Source organism: Sceloporus undulatus, chromosome 6 (genome assembly GCF_019175285.1).
Source record: "Sceloporus undulatus isolate JIND9_A2432 ecotype Alabama chromosome 6, SceUnd_v1.1, whole genome shotgun sequence".
In the NCBI taxonomy this organism is placed as follows: domain Eukaryota; kingdom Metazoa; phylum Chordata; class Lepidosauria; order Squamata; family Phrynosomatidae; genus Sceloporus; species Sceloporus undulatus.
The window spans coordinates 101,085,770-101,100,308 of NC_056527.1; the positions used below are offsets into that span (position 1 = coordinate 101,085,770).

General features: G+C 39.0%; 3 protein-coding genes across 4 annotated transcripts in view; all 3 read left to right on the top strand.

The window, feature by feature from the left end:
- The window catches only part of LOC121935751 (zinc finger and SCAN domain-containing protein 23-like), a 482,958-nt gene that overhangs the window by 89,178 nt on the left and 379,241 nt on the right, over window positions 1-14,539 (top strand). The gene's annotated exons all lie outside the window — the stretch shown is intronic.
- On the top strand, window positions 4,379-5,329 carry LOC121935756 (olfactory receptor 5F1-like). The gene has a single exon (XM_042477613.1). The coding sequence runs from the start codon at window positions 4,379-4,381 to the stop codon at window positions 5,327-5,329; it is 951 nt and encodes a 316-aa protein (XP_042333547.1).
- On the top strand, window positions 10,897-11,838 carry LOC121933754 (olfactory receptor 5F1-like). Its single transcript, XM_042473745.1, has one exon. The coding sequence runs from the start codon at window positions 10,897-10,899 to the stop codon at window positions 11,836-11,838; it is 942 nt and encodes a 313-aa protein (XP_042329679.1).

The following is a 14,539-nucleotide window of genomic DNA, read 5'->3' on the forward strand; positions in this document are numbered from 1 at the left end:
AGTGTCAAAATAATTTCTATGCTCCTGTGCCTATACTTTAAGGTGCAATGAAAGATGAAAAGTGAGGAAAGGGAGGTCTTTCCAGTTCACTACCAGTCCACCCTAATAAAGTCAGTTGTCCCTTCAGGAGGATGGTTGGTGCCTTAAATATTTTCCAATCTACTTTTAGAGAAATGTGAATAGGTATGGTTCAGCCATAATTAACCATATTTGTGTTCCTTGACTTTTAGGAGGATAGTGAACCATGTGTTTCACTGTCTCCCATTTAAAGGATTTCATTATGTATTTAAAATACTTTGGACACACTTCCAAAATGTCATGATTGTGGCACAATTTTTTAAAAAATAAAAAGTCAGTTGAGAGCTTTTCATATTATTTATGTACAGTGGACCCTTGATATCTGCTGGGGTTGGGTTCCAGGACCCCCCATGGATACCAAGTTCCATTAAATACAGTGACATAGTGACATGGCGTCCCTTACATAAAATGGCAAAAACAAGGTTTGCTTTTGAAATTATTATTTTGTTTAATATTTTTAAGCCGTGGATGCTCAGAGAAATGTATTTAGTTCAATGGCTTGATGGCACTAAATAATTACAAATTTGGTCCAAATGAGACATTTCTTGAAAAGCATGCATCTATGGACCTTTTCACACGGCACAACTGCAGCACCGTGACTCCACTGTAACTGCCATGGCAACATTCCATGTAATCCTGGCCTTTTTAGTTTGGTGAGGCACTAGAGCTCCCTGAGTGAGAAATCTCAAAGACCCTCCACTACAAATCCCAGGATTCCATAAGATGTTGTCATAGCATTTAAACTCTCAGAACAACGGGGAAATATTTACTCAAATACCCCAAAGTGAGATTGTCAACAACTCACCAGAGAGCCTATACGGCAATAGCTCCAACTCACTGGAATGCACTCCCAGAAGGGATTAGACTCAGCCCTACGTTGGAAGCCTTTAAAAAGGCATTGAAAACCCATCTTTTTCAGTTAGCATATCCTTCCAACTCTATATAGAGATATTACACCCCGATAAGACCAGTGTGACTAACCAAAACTGATAGTGTGACTATTGATATATTGCTTTTAAGGTTTTTAATCTGTATGAAATTTTGATATATTGTATTGTATTTTATTGTAATATGTTATAATTTGATATGTAAACCACTTTGATCTGGAGGAAAGGTGGTATATAAATAAAAGTTTTATTTTATTTATTATTTTTATAAAGTGGACTCATAGTGCTACAACTCTGTAGTGTGAAAGAGCCCATAAATCAAGATTACACTTATGCAGTTAGAAGCCAGAAATCTCAAAGAGCCTGAACAGACAGGCCAAATGAAGCAGCTTCCAGTCACTTTGGAGGTGTGTCCTTTACATGATTCACACCTCTAAAGCAGCCAGAAGCCATTCCAAAAGTGCATTCCACTTCTTAGGGCCAGATCAAAAAGGAGCCAGGGTAGTCTGACTACTGGCAGCACTGGTCGGCCCCTGTGACCATGGCCTGCCTTGGGAGCAGGTCATGCAGACAGCAGGTTTCCAACCAGCTTCTGGAAAGAGTGGATCCAGGCCACTCTTTTAGGCCAATCTGTTCCGCTCTATAGTCTAGCCTCTTTCAAAGTTATAGACATCGTTCATTAGTTCTAGCTTATTTCTGGCTTCAACTTCTATCAAGAGACTGTTAATAACCCATGTTTTCTTGTCTTCATGACAATTATTTCTGTCAATCCCAGGGGAAATTATCCATTAAAAACACACAGCAAAAATGTGAACGATGTTCAGTAGTAATAAAGAGATTTCATATCTCATATCACAAAGTCTAGCTCTAGAAAACAATGAAAGACTGTGTCACATAGACTGTGCATTTATCAAGATGAAGACATGGTTCTGACGCCAAAAAAAGAATTCATTGCCAATTACTGGCAATACTGATGTATCTCTTGCATCCTGAAGAAAAATGCTTTGCAGGTAACAAATAAATTCTTAGTAATCTCTTATCAAAGAGATATTGTAATGTTTCCCAGAGTGTGAAAGCTCCTCAGTAGATGGACGGAAGATGTGGTGGTTTGGAAGATCTAAGCAGAGGGGTCTTTATTACTAATACCTTTGGCTTTCAGTCTTCCTATGATGCTTATGTTGATATTCATTTTTAAAAAAACATACTTCTAAATTTATGCTGGTGGACAGAATCTTAAAAGTATAAAGGTTGGCTTGATTTCTCATAAACAAACTGTCTGCCAATTTGATGTTGGTGGACAAGAGTTTAAAAGGAGTGACAAATGACTGGTTAACTATCTGAAACCCACAGTGGCAGAGGAAGACTTTTATAAATCACCTAGGAAGACTTGAATATGTTTCTTTGTAAAGGGGAAAACAGCATAGCTCTGAAGATAGATTGCATTGTATGTTTGTGGGTGGTGTGCACATGTGTGCTCCTGTATATGCACACAGAGAGATAATTTCCTTTTAGGACAAATGAAATATTGATTTATGCCATAGAGAAATAGTCATAGCCTTACATTTAAGACTTTGAATGGTGTTGTGGTCCATTTTAGTTATGTTTCAAATCAGTAGTGAATTCTAGCCCCAGTTGAAAAAACATTGGCATGGGAGAGAAGAGTGGAGTAAAATCAAATTGAAACACACATGGCTGTAGTGCTTCATAATGAATTCAGCACTCTCCAAGTGGTTTACAATCTGTAAGCCAATTGTCCCCAACAAGCTGGGTATGCATTTTACCGACCTACAAAAGGATGGAAGGATGACTCAACCTTGGAGCCCTGGGACTGAACTCACAACATTGTGACTGCAATATTGGCATTTAATTTAACCACAAAGGCTCTAAGCACAACAAGCAATGAAGATTTGTGCAAAAGCTGTTGATGACCTCTTCCTTTTCCTTTTATAAAGACTGAAATGGATCGAGAGATATTGTTTGCATGCCAAAACCAGGTAAGTCAGAAAATAAATGATTCCACTTATATTTATGTCAAAGCTACTCTTTCCTTGATTCTGTCCTTATAGACAGTGGTTGTCTGAGCTGGAGCAGGTAAAGAGCTTGCCAAAATGGTGGGATGAGGCATGTATATCTATATACACACACACCATCTCTACTCATAATCTGTTGTTGCTGCTATTGTTGGTATTGTTGTTTTAAAATATGGCTCCATGCAGAAGGATAAATTCAACTAATATGCTCCATTTCTGAAATGGATTCATGTTGCAAAACTAGTATATGTCTGTGGCAAAGAGTACACACGAATCTGATATTCACTGATGCCTTATCTTTTTATTGAGGTAAACACTTAAATCCCTCTTTTGTCAGAAATGCAAGTGGTTCTCTTCTTATCAACAACAGGCCCATTCTGTATTCATGAGATTGTCTAAGAAGTCATGCTCAGCACATCCTGAGCATTTTTTAACTTGCCAGTCAATAAAAATAATGTGTCCTGAAATTACTTTTATCCTTCTAGCTGGATGCCAAAGAAGGAGGGACTTTTTTCTCTGTGATTTAGCTTCTTTCTGATAGCTGAAAACTGTATATTAATGTTCTTATTGGCTTATTGCCATTTCCTAAGTCTTTTGTATCCACATGATCCCCAATTAAATTGGTTCACTGTCTGGAACAGGATTTCATTCTAGTGGCTTGTACTGATGGAAGAACAATGGCTATTTTGCCTAATGTAGTCTGGTTTACATCTTACATGTTCCTCTTTCTTATCAGAATCCCTATGGTCTACTGATATACTTACATTTACAAAGCAAGAGTGTTTAATCAAGACCAGGATTAATATTCAGGATCGATGCACACCTATTTTCTATTTAGTAAGTATCCTGTTGTTGTTCTTATCATTAGTAGAATTGCTATTACTTGTTTCATTTGTTTCTCATTTTTGCTCCAAGGAGCTCAGGGTGGTGTACAGAGTTGCCCTTCCATTATTACCCACAAAATAACTCCTGTGAAGTTAAGAGATAACAACTGGACCAAGGTCACCCAGTGAGCCAAGTGGTTATTTGAACTGAGGTTTCCCAAGCCTTACTCCAATAATTTAATCATGTCACCACATGGTAGCATAAGAAACAGTTCACCTGTTCAGGTCCAGCATTTTTCACAGAAATCTCTGCAGCCACAAAATGCTAGATGTTCTACTTCCTTTTAACCAGTGTATCTCAATGGGCTAGGCTCTACCTTCTGCCATGCCCTAGGCCCACTACCTACCCATGACTGCAATGATGACTGATGGTGAGCAATAAGAAATAACTAAAAACACACTAACCAACTTCTTGTTCTTTGTTGTCTTTATAGAATTACCATAATTCACAGATCAAACACTTGTGATCCCTTCCCAACTAAGAAGCTCCTGATTAAAGATGGACTTCAACAAGCCTGTGGAAAGTTGGAACCAAACAAGTGTCAAAGAATTTGTCCTCACAGGATTCTCTGTTGACCCAAAGAACCAGACCCTCCTCTTTGTCATAGGCCTGCTAGCCTACCTGTTAACTTTGGCAGGGAATCTAACTATTATTGCATTGATCTGGATAGACAGATGTCTTCAGTCTCCCATGTACTTCTTCTTGGGCAACCTCTCTTTTATCGAGATTTGCTACACTTCCACTACAGTTCCTAAGATGCTATGGGACCTTTTGTCAAGGGACAAGACCATCTCATTGATAGGATGTGCACTCCAGATGTATTTCTTTGTCACTTTAGGGGGAACAGAGTGTGTTCTCCTCTCAGCTATGGCATATGATCGTTATGCCGCTATCTGCCATCCACTGAGCTACATCCTACTTTTAAACCAGCAAGTGCGTAGAGGGTTGCTGGCAGCTTCTTGGGCTATTGGCACCTTCAATTCCATTGTTAATACAGTAATGGTATTTTCCCTGCACTACTGTCACTCCAATAAAATCAACCACTTCTTTTGTGACATTCCTCCCCTTCTACGCATCTCTTGCTCTGACACCTTTCTCAGCCAGTTGATAACCTTCTCCATCTCTGGATGTGTTATCATTATGCCATTCTGCCTGACTCTTCTCTCTTACATTCTCATAGTCTCCTCGGTACTCAAAATCCACACAGTTCATGGCAAGATGAAGGCATTCTCCACCTGTGCCTCCCATCTCACTGTGGTGAGCATCTTCTATGGCACCATCATCTACACTTATATACGCCCATCCTCTGCTCATTCTATAGAAGAAGATCTCCAGGTTTCTGTACTTTATGCCATCATTACTCCAATGCTAAACCCCCTGATCTATAGCTTTCGGAACAAAGAAGTGCAGGGGGCACTTCAGAGAGCTCTCAGAAAGGGCAAATCATAATTGTGTAAGCTGAATTTTGAAAAGTTAAGATCAATTATAAAATTGATCAGTTTGATTGAAAAGACATTTTATTGTTGGGTTTTTGTTGTGAATTGTTCTGAATACTGAATTGTTTTGATGATGATGTGAGGAGGAGGAGGATCTCCCCACTTGTTTCCCAAAACTGGGACACAAAGCAGCTTACAACCTAAAGGAACAGTACAATTAAAAGGGATGTGGTGGCTTAGTGGTTAAGATGCCAGATCTAACAATCGGAAGATTGAAAGGTTGGCAGTTCGAAGCCTGAGTGCTGCATGATGGGGTGAGCTCCTGTCACTAGTTCCAGCTTCTGCCAACCTACCAGTTCAAAAGCATGCAAATGCACATGCAGTGGAAAGGTAACAACGTTCTGTGCAGTCACGCTGGCCATGTGACCACCAGAGCAGTCCTCGGACAACACTGGCTCTTCGGCTTAGTAATGGAGATGAGCATTGCCCGCTACAGTTGGTTATGACTAGACATTCATGGCAAGGGACCACCTTTACATTTACCTACAATTAAAAACATATAAAAGTGGACATTAAAATAGAACAATTATAATAAAGTTTATTTAAAAAGGGAGGAAGTTACATTTAGTTTACACTCTCCGCTGTCAAAGTGGTTAGCTATGGATAATGATCAGTCACTGAAGTACACAATAGGGTTCCAGAAGAGGAGTCAGGGAGGAGAATGAAAGAGTCACAAGCAAAATAAATGCATTGGAAAGCAGGTTCAGTACAAGGGTAGCATGCTTACATGGGAATGGTGAGAGAAGGGAGAGGGTTCAATAGTATACCATGATAGATCTCTTTTGTCCATCTCAGAGAACTTTGGCCAAATGGAAAGGAAATGGTTTTACCCACATACATGGATATAAGATAATTTGGCTGTTTGCTGGGACCAGCTGACTCTGGAAAGGTTAGTGTCTTCCAGCCTTGGTGGCACAGTGTAAAATGGAAAGAAATTTGCTACCTACTCAATTCATCTGTGTGACATTAAAATAACTGTGTAGCGCTTACACAAGTAGCAATGTGCATCATAGAATTTAGGCCAATGGCAGCTGGTGGCTTCCATTTCAATAGAAGAAAAACCCACGCTGGCTTTTAGCCTTAATCTTGAAGAAACTATGTAAGCCACAGAAATTATTCTGGGGATAGGGCTTGTCATCTTGGAGAGTTCCTTTAAAATTCAAATTAAAACCCAGAGTAGTTTCATTATCCCTCTGGCATGGAAGCCATCAGTGACCAGAAATGTAAACCGTAGTCATATCAGAGCATGGAACATTAGATCTCCTCTTTTTTCCTATCCCTGTCACCTCACTAAATGTTCATTGCTCTTCAAAAACAATTTATTAAAATATAATAAGGAAAGATGTTAAAAGTTTATACAGTAACATCTAAAATCCACAAAACAGTGATATCTTTATTGGACTAAACAAAATGCACAAAATACATGCCTCAAGCTTTCGAAGCTTCACTGACTTCTTCATCAAGGAAGTAACTTTCTGTATTGCTAATGGAATTTAAATTTTATTTTCTGGACTTTCAAATACTTCATCTCTCAGTATCACAAGGCCAGAAGGAGAGGTGGCTTGCCTGCTTGGTATATCCCTCCATACCATCTTGAATCAGAACAACATCAACAATATCTTGACAAAATGCAGGCATGTGACTAATATCATTAAAAAAAATCAGGTACAATTTTTTGCACCTTTGCCTAATGAAAAAGCCAGTGGTGTTTCGAAAGCTTGTGTAAATGTATTTTGTGCATTTTGGTTGGTCCATTAAAGGTATCTCTGTTTTCTTGGTTTTAGATATTATTTTGCTTTGCTATATGACTAACATAGCTACTCCTGCATATGTTAAATGTTGGGTGATAAATGACATGTTAATTTCAGCTGATCCACTGCAAGTACTATCTAGATCAATAAGTGAATGAAGGGTGGACAGTTTTTAATCAAACATGTTTAGAGTGCCTCTTAGCATAATGGAGAATGTTTTTTGCATAATTGAATCATTGCATGTCTTCCCCACTTCCTATCAAGAAGCATGAGCTGCAAAGATTAGTGGAAGACCATACATCTTGCTTATTCAAATCAATGGAATTTACTGCTGAGTAGAAATGTTAAAATAAAAGCATAACAGGGATGAGAGGGCATGAATTTCACTAGCTCAGTGATGGTGAACCTTTTACAGACCAAGTGCCCAAACTGCAACCCAGACCCCACTTATTTATTGCAAAGTGTCACATCCCTCTGGCTTTCTAGTAAGAAACTCTGGCAAACTCTGTGCTAGGGCGAAAGCATGTGTGCCCACAGAGAGGGCTCTGAGTGCCACCTCTGGCACGCTTGCCATAGGTTCGCCATCACTGCACTAGCTGTATATTTTACTCTAAGCTACAACTTTACCAAATTTCTCAACATATATAATCCACTGAGGTAGGAAACAGGATGGGATACATCAAAGAAAGAAAAACTACATCTGCACTGCAGAAAAAAGGCGGGTTGACGCCACTTTAACTGCCATGACTCAGTGCTATGGAATCCTGCATTTTATAGTTTCTTGCAGCCCCAGAGCTTTCTGATAGAGAAGGCTAAATATATCACAAGACTACAAAACCCATAATTCCATAGCACTGAGCCATAGCAGTTAAAGCAGTATCAAGCTGCATTATTTCTGAAGTTCAGATGCAGCCCTGGGGAGAGGGAGAGAAGAAAGGAAGTGTTGAGGAAAATTGCCCACTCAATTATCCAAATGCCCAGAACTGTGTGAGCAATAATAAATACACTAACAGTTTACAAAGTAGTTCATTGCAGTCCAGCCCAAATAAAACTGTGTAAAATACGATAAAAAAATTAGAATAAATCAATACAAGATAGGAGTTGAAGAGAATCCTAATGCACAAGCCACACCTCAGAAGCACACATAGGACATTTCCTCACAATGTGCTAAAAACAGAACTAAAGCAGGATTGCAACAACTCAAAGCATCCTACCACATGACGTCACCATTGTTTCATTGTCATGTCATTGCAGTCATGTGTTTATAGTGCTATATGTCATTAACAACAGGAAACCATGAACAAACTGCCAATATCACTGTAATTGTGGAAGTATGCATGTGCAGAAGATATTAACGCAACTGCATCGATCACAGGTTTCTGGGTTACGTCAGTGATATGACATCATCAGACTTCCAGTTTTTGTTGCTAGGAGGTCAGTTCCACAAGTGGTGTTGCATTATTTAAAGGTAGGTATGAGTTCAAATGGGAAATAACTAGAGAAATTATCAAAAAGAGATTTTTTAAAGCTTTTTGCCCTGGAAAAAAAATCTTTAAAAAAATTATTCAGAAACAAATGGTAATCTATAATATATAATATGTAATTAAGGGTAGGGAAATTACGAACTAGTAAAAAACCAAAACGCATGCGCACAAAATGTAAACATCATGACATGAGGGGAAATCCCAAATCTCATGCTATTATTTATAATCTCTTGGACGGGAGAGTTCATTACAAGCAAACAAAAAACCCAGCACACATGCACAGGAATGGTAAATTCAAGACAAGTGCATAAAGCCATGAATTACACAACTGTTAGCAACCAAGTGCAATTCCAGATTGATACAGTAATGCAGAAAAACTTGTTTCAATTGCATTATTGAGGTCATTGTAATTGTGCTAATATTGCGTGATTTCACTGCAATATCACCTCCATGCAGTAATCTCCATAGTCCAATTGATGTGATGGGAACACCAGCTTACAGTCTTTAATGGCTAAGCTGCTTGAGAGGTAAGCAAACAAATCAGTTCCTCACCTCATTCCACTCTATATCACAAAACATATTTTTCTACCTTTCAGTCATATTACCCTGTTACTGTTAGTGTCAAATAGGCAAGCTATCCATCCTCATGTGTGCCAATTGCTGGTAAAACAGTTATCATGGCCTATGACTAACATGAGATTAAAAATATCAGCAATGATCATAAATCACATTTTGGCATTTTTCTGTCAGAATCTTAGCATGGTTCCCTATATGCTACAGTAGGGACATTTGTAGAAAGATACCAAGATTTTCTCATGAAACAGATTCAGGGATAGCCATGTTGGCCATATAGTAAAGTACAATAACATCCAAAATCCACAAAACAGTGATACTTTGATTCAGACAACCAAAATGCACAAAATGCATGATGCTCAGGTGTATAACTAATTGTCAACTGCTTCCTTGGCCCTTTGTGCTGCTCCCAACTGACACTGGGTTAATGAGAAGACTAGATTCTTGGCATTCCTCAAAGGGCTTTTCCAAAGATCCCATGGAGAAATATTCTGAGATTAGAAAGAGTCTCAACATCTCAGCAGCACCTTGCTGTAGAGTTAATCATCAACAAGAAAAGATGAAGGAAAAACAAATAAGGTAGCATCAAAAATGAAACAATTCTGAACTGCTACTTGAAAAAAATGGCATCAGCAGAATGAATACATAATAGCAAAACAATTTGACCTGACTCAAAACTTAGAACCAGAGAGTATAAGAGAACTGGAAAAGGCTTTTGCTACTTTTAAAAGGAGGGCCGTCTTCCCTTTACGAGAAATCTTAAATATTTGCCTTGGATCATTGCTAAGAGCAGGAATAATTCAGCTAACATTTATTTCACTGGCTACTGAAGAAGACAGCAAACATCAAAACATGTCTGGCTTATTTACAAGATTTACCATTTATCTTCCACAGGTTCTGTGATTTTTGCCTACTGGCCATTCACTTATATATGCCTGTAAGCCTTTCATTTCAAACATTTATTTATGTATTTCTAACAGATTATATGGAGCTCTTGCATTTGGGAATTGGTGGTGTCTCGGTTTGTTTGTTTTTTCCTTTTCAGTGTACTATTTTTTGCTAGTTGAATTTGTCTTGATTTATGCAATGCAGGTTTGTCACTTTTTGCACTGAAATGTTTACGTTTTACTGATGAATCTTTTACTGATAAAGAGCGAATTTCTGCTTATGCTTTAATAGTTTGGGGCAGAGCCCACACAAAAAGGAAGAGGTGAATGGCCTCATATATAGTTAGATCCTGAAGAGGTCTTGCCAAACTGTTTCTTTATGCATTTCCAATCTTTGGGTGTTCCAAGATGACTGCTGATTTTTTAAAATTAATTTGTTCTTTTTCATACTGAAGGTCCATATGTATGGCACATATACAAAATGAGGTATCATTGAACAAGCCTTTGGAAAACAACAGAGGAATCTGCTGATTGAGGCAAACATTTTATGCCAGCCTTTTCCTATGTTCTCTTCTTCCTTTCTCCTAGGCCCTGTCAGAGTCACATTTTCAGATCACTTTGGGAAGACTCTATCCTAAGGAATTTTAAGATCTGTAGTTTTGTGAGGTATGTAGAATTCTCTGCCTTTAGTCTCCATGTAATTGTTGTCAGTACTCAATAGCAATTATGCTTCCCTTTTTTTTCTTGAATATACAGCTCTTCATGCAACAATGAAATTCCTCTGAGAAATCCTGATTCCTTCAGAAGGAAGAAATAAACAGCAAAATGGAAAGAAAGAATCAAACAACTCTGGAAAAATTCATCCTTGTGGGACTGTCAGATGATCCTAAAGTCCAGATCTTGCTCTTTGTTATAGGACTGTTGATCTATGTACTCACAGTAGCAGGGAATCTGGCCATCATTCTTTTGATACAAGTTGACCAGCATCTCCACACTCCCATGTACTTCTTGCTCAACAATCTGTCTTTTACTGAGATTTGTTATATCACCACCACCATGCCAAAGATGTTATGGGATCTCTTGTCAGGGGACAAGACCATCTCCTTTGCTGGCTGTGCTGTCCAAATGTATTCCTTTCTAACCACAGCTGCCACGGAAGGTGTGATTCTTTCTGTCATGGCCTATGACCGCTACGCTGCCATTTGCCATCCATTGCACTATACCATGCTTATGAGCCAGCCGACATGCAGATGGCTTCTGGCAGCTTCATGGGTAATTGGAAATCTCAATGCCGTTGTCAATACAACCTTTGTCTTCTCCCAGAACTTCTGTGGACCCAACAAAATTGTGCATTTCTTTTGTGACATCCCACCTGTCCTGCATCTTTCCTGCTCTGATACTTCCCTTGCTGAGACTGGGACTTTCATTGTTTCTGGCAGCATTTTGATAACAACTCTCACCCTGATCGTCTTCTCCTATTTCCTTATTGTTTCAGCTGTGCTCAAAATTCATTCAGTTCAGGCTAGAATCAAAACATTCTCCACCTGTGCCTCTCATCTTACTGTGGTAAGCATCTTCTACAGTTCTGCCATCTTTACCTACATGCGTCCCTCCTCCAGCCACTCCATGGGAGAGGACAGCCTGATCTCTATATTGTATACCATCATCACTCCTTTCCTGAACCCTCTCATCTACAGCTTCAGAAACAAGGAAATGAAATCAGCATTGCTGAATGTTCTTGGAAAGAAAATGCATTGTGTATTCTGAAACTTACAGATAAGGGACTGTATTAAAATATGAAACATCAGAACCAGATAGTAAAGGAGACTGCTTTTCCTTTTTTGTTTGTTTAATGACCCATACATACAAGCTGAATTAACTTGACCATAGTGACTAAAGTATTGCTGCTGCTCTCACATGGAAATGGCAGAATATTATAAAATGTTCGAATGAGGAGAAAAGGGGGAAGTAGATTTTTCAGGTCCATGCAGTAATGTAATAGCAAGGAAAGACAGAGCAATATTGGTACATTATGTTTCCAGAGCAAGTGATTATGTCTGTGGCTGGAACACCAGGATGTTTGACAATCATTTCTTGTTCTTTCAAAATAATCAGATTTTCCTATTGTTCATAACAGATTTGCCTCAAAGAGGGCAGAAAATGAGCAGAATAAACAAGCAGGGAGAGGATCATGCTTTCTCTTTCTTTGAGATGTTTCTATATCTCTACTACTCTGATGTCTCCCTGCTTTGATACTCATCTTGCTAAATGCTCTGATGCCTGCTCTGATACTTCTTTCACACACTTTTATCTCTTTAAAGGATTAGTAGTAATAGTAGTAGTAGTAGTAGTAGTAGTTTTTGTTGTTGTTGTTGCTGTTGTGTGCCTTCAAATCATTTCCAATTTATGGCAGTCCTACAGCAATCTTATCACTGAGTTTTCTTGGCAGGACTTGTTCAGTCTTTGTTGTGGTGTTACCCCTTTGCCTTTATCTCGGTGCTGAGGGTGCATCTACACTCTAGAAATAATGCAGCTTGACATAACTACCATGACTCCATCCTACAGAATCCTGGGATTTGTAATTTTGTGAGGCACCAGCACTCTTTGGCAGAGAGGGTGGAAGACCTTGTAAAACACTTACTCCCAGAATTTCAAAGGATGAAGCTACAGCACTTAAACTGGTGTCCAACTTCACTATTTCTACAGTGAAGATGCATTCTGAGAGAGTGTAATGTGCCCAGTTAGTTTCCGTAGCCAAGCATTATTATAGCCACCACCACTGGAGAGGGTAGTGCTGCAGCCTCTGGAAGGGTGTTTGGTCTCAGCATGGCTGCAGCTGCACTGGAATCCAAACAGAAGATATTGCCCTCCCAGTGGCTACTGCCTCTGGAGGGGGCAGTGCTGTGGCCTGCAGAGGGTCACTGGGGTCAGGTGTGGCTGCTGGGCAAGTGAGAAAGGGATGTGATGCCCTTTCTCACTTGCAGCAGCAGAGCCAGTCCCACCAGGTGTATCACCCCCTAGTTACACCACTCTCCCTACCCCTGTGTTCAGCAAAGTAGCTGCCATCTTGTGCAGGTTCAATTGAATTGAGGTAGGTAATAATAATCTGAAGACTAAAATGGTGAAATTTGAAGCATCATAATAGCAAAGCAAGGTTTCAATGACCAAACCTTCATGGTTTATCAACTTGAAGAAATCTGGGGAAAATATTCCTGCAGGAGTTGTGAAGGCCTTGTTGATCCTAGCTCTTTGTGGCTCAAGATAGTGATGAATAAAGAGCTAATATTTTAATATACAACAAGATGTATCAGTTTGGTAGCTGAATACGTTTAAAAATCATCTGAAAATTCAGACCAGGGTGAGGTTGTGTATCCAGGGAGAGTTGTATAGCTTTACATACCTAGCTTTCTTTGCATCATGCAAATGGCAGTGGCTCACACTCAGAGAGCTAAATCCATCTCATGCTTGCTGAATACTCTAAGTGATGCAATAGGAACAAACTTTTCCAAGTACCAATTTAGTGAAAAACTTGAATAGGACCTTACAAACATGTTTATTTTTCAGTTCGCGCATAGAAAATCATTATCATTAGCAAGGCAATGCATCTGTATATCCTGTAATTATCAAAATCACTCTTATTTGAGTAAGCAATAACAGCATCGGTGTCCAGATTACAATCATAAACAAGTTAAATTCTGAGCTCACTCAGAATATGGAAAAGCCCAGGTTGTGTTGCTTAGAAATTCAACTATCTCGGGTCATTTTGTTTCACCAGCATTCTCTGTCTGCATTTCCCCAAAGCTGCTTGCTTTTGAAACACACAGAGGGTAGCTAGGAATGCAGATGTTCAACTGTGAACACACATTTTCAGTCATGTGGCTATTAATCCTCTTGCTTTCCTTCCTTCCTCTGGTGTCTCAAGATATGAATGGAAATTATATTTTTAATAGTAAAATCCAAGACAACATATATAGGCCAGGAGGAGCCATCATTGGTGGGATCTTTTCTCTAATACATCCTACAACTTTCTTGACCAATTTTAAAGTCATTCCGAATAGGAAACATCAGCTTTATAGGTATGTTCTTCAATTATAATATAAAGTTACTTGGCAGATGATGATTAGAGATGTCAACAGATGTTTTAAGAGTATAGAGAATTTCTCATGTTATACCTCAGGTGCAAGTGAAATGTTGTTCCACTTAGATTCTATATGGCTGACTGAGCCACAATATCATTTCCAGCTTCACAAAGGTCACTTTTGTAGGGTTAAGCATGACTGAATTCTTCTCAGTTTGCTAGGGTAGAAGGTGGAGGAATAGATTCCATGCATTGCATTATGAAGCAAAGATGTCCCATGCCTTTCTGTGCTGTGCTACTGCAGAACAGGATGGTAAAGCAAAAGTGCATCACATTTGTAGATACCTCCTTAGCAGCATAAGATATACTGAAAATCTTATGTAACAGGCA

Bases quoted from the DNA above. Each gene is read 5' to 3' on its own strand.
- LOC121933754 (XM_042473745.1), top strand. From the start codon at position 10,897: ATGGAAAGAAAGAATCAAACAACTCTGGAAAAATTCATCCTTGTGGGA.
- LOC121935756 (XM_042477613.1), top strand. From the start codon at position 4,379: ATGGACTTCAACAAGCCTGTGGAAAGTTGGAACCAAACAAGTGTCAAA.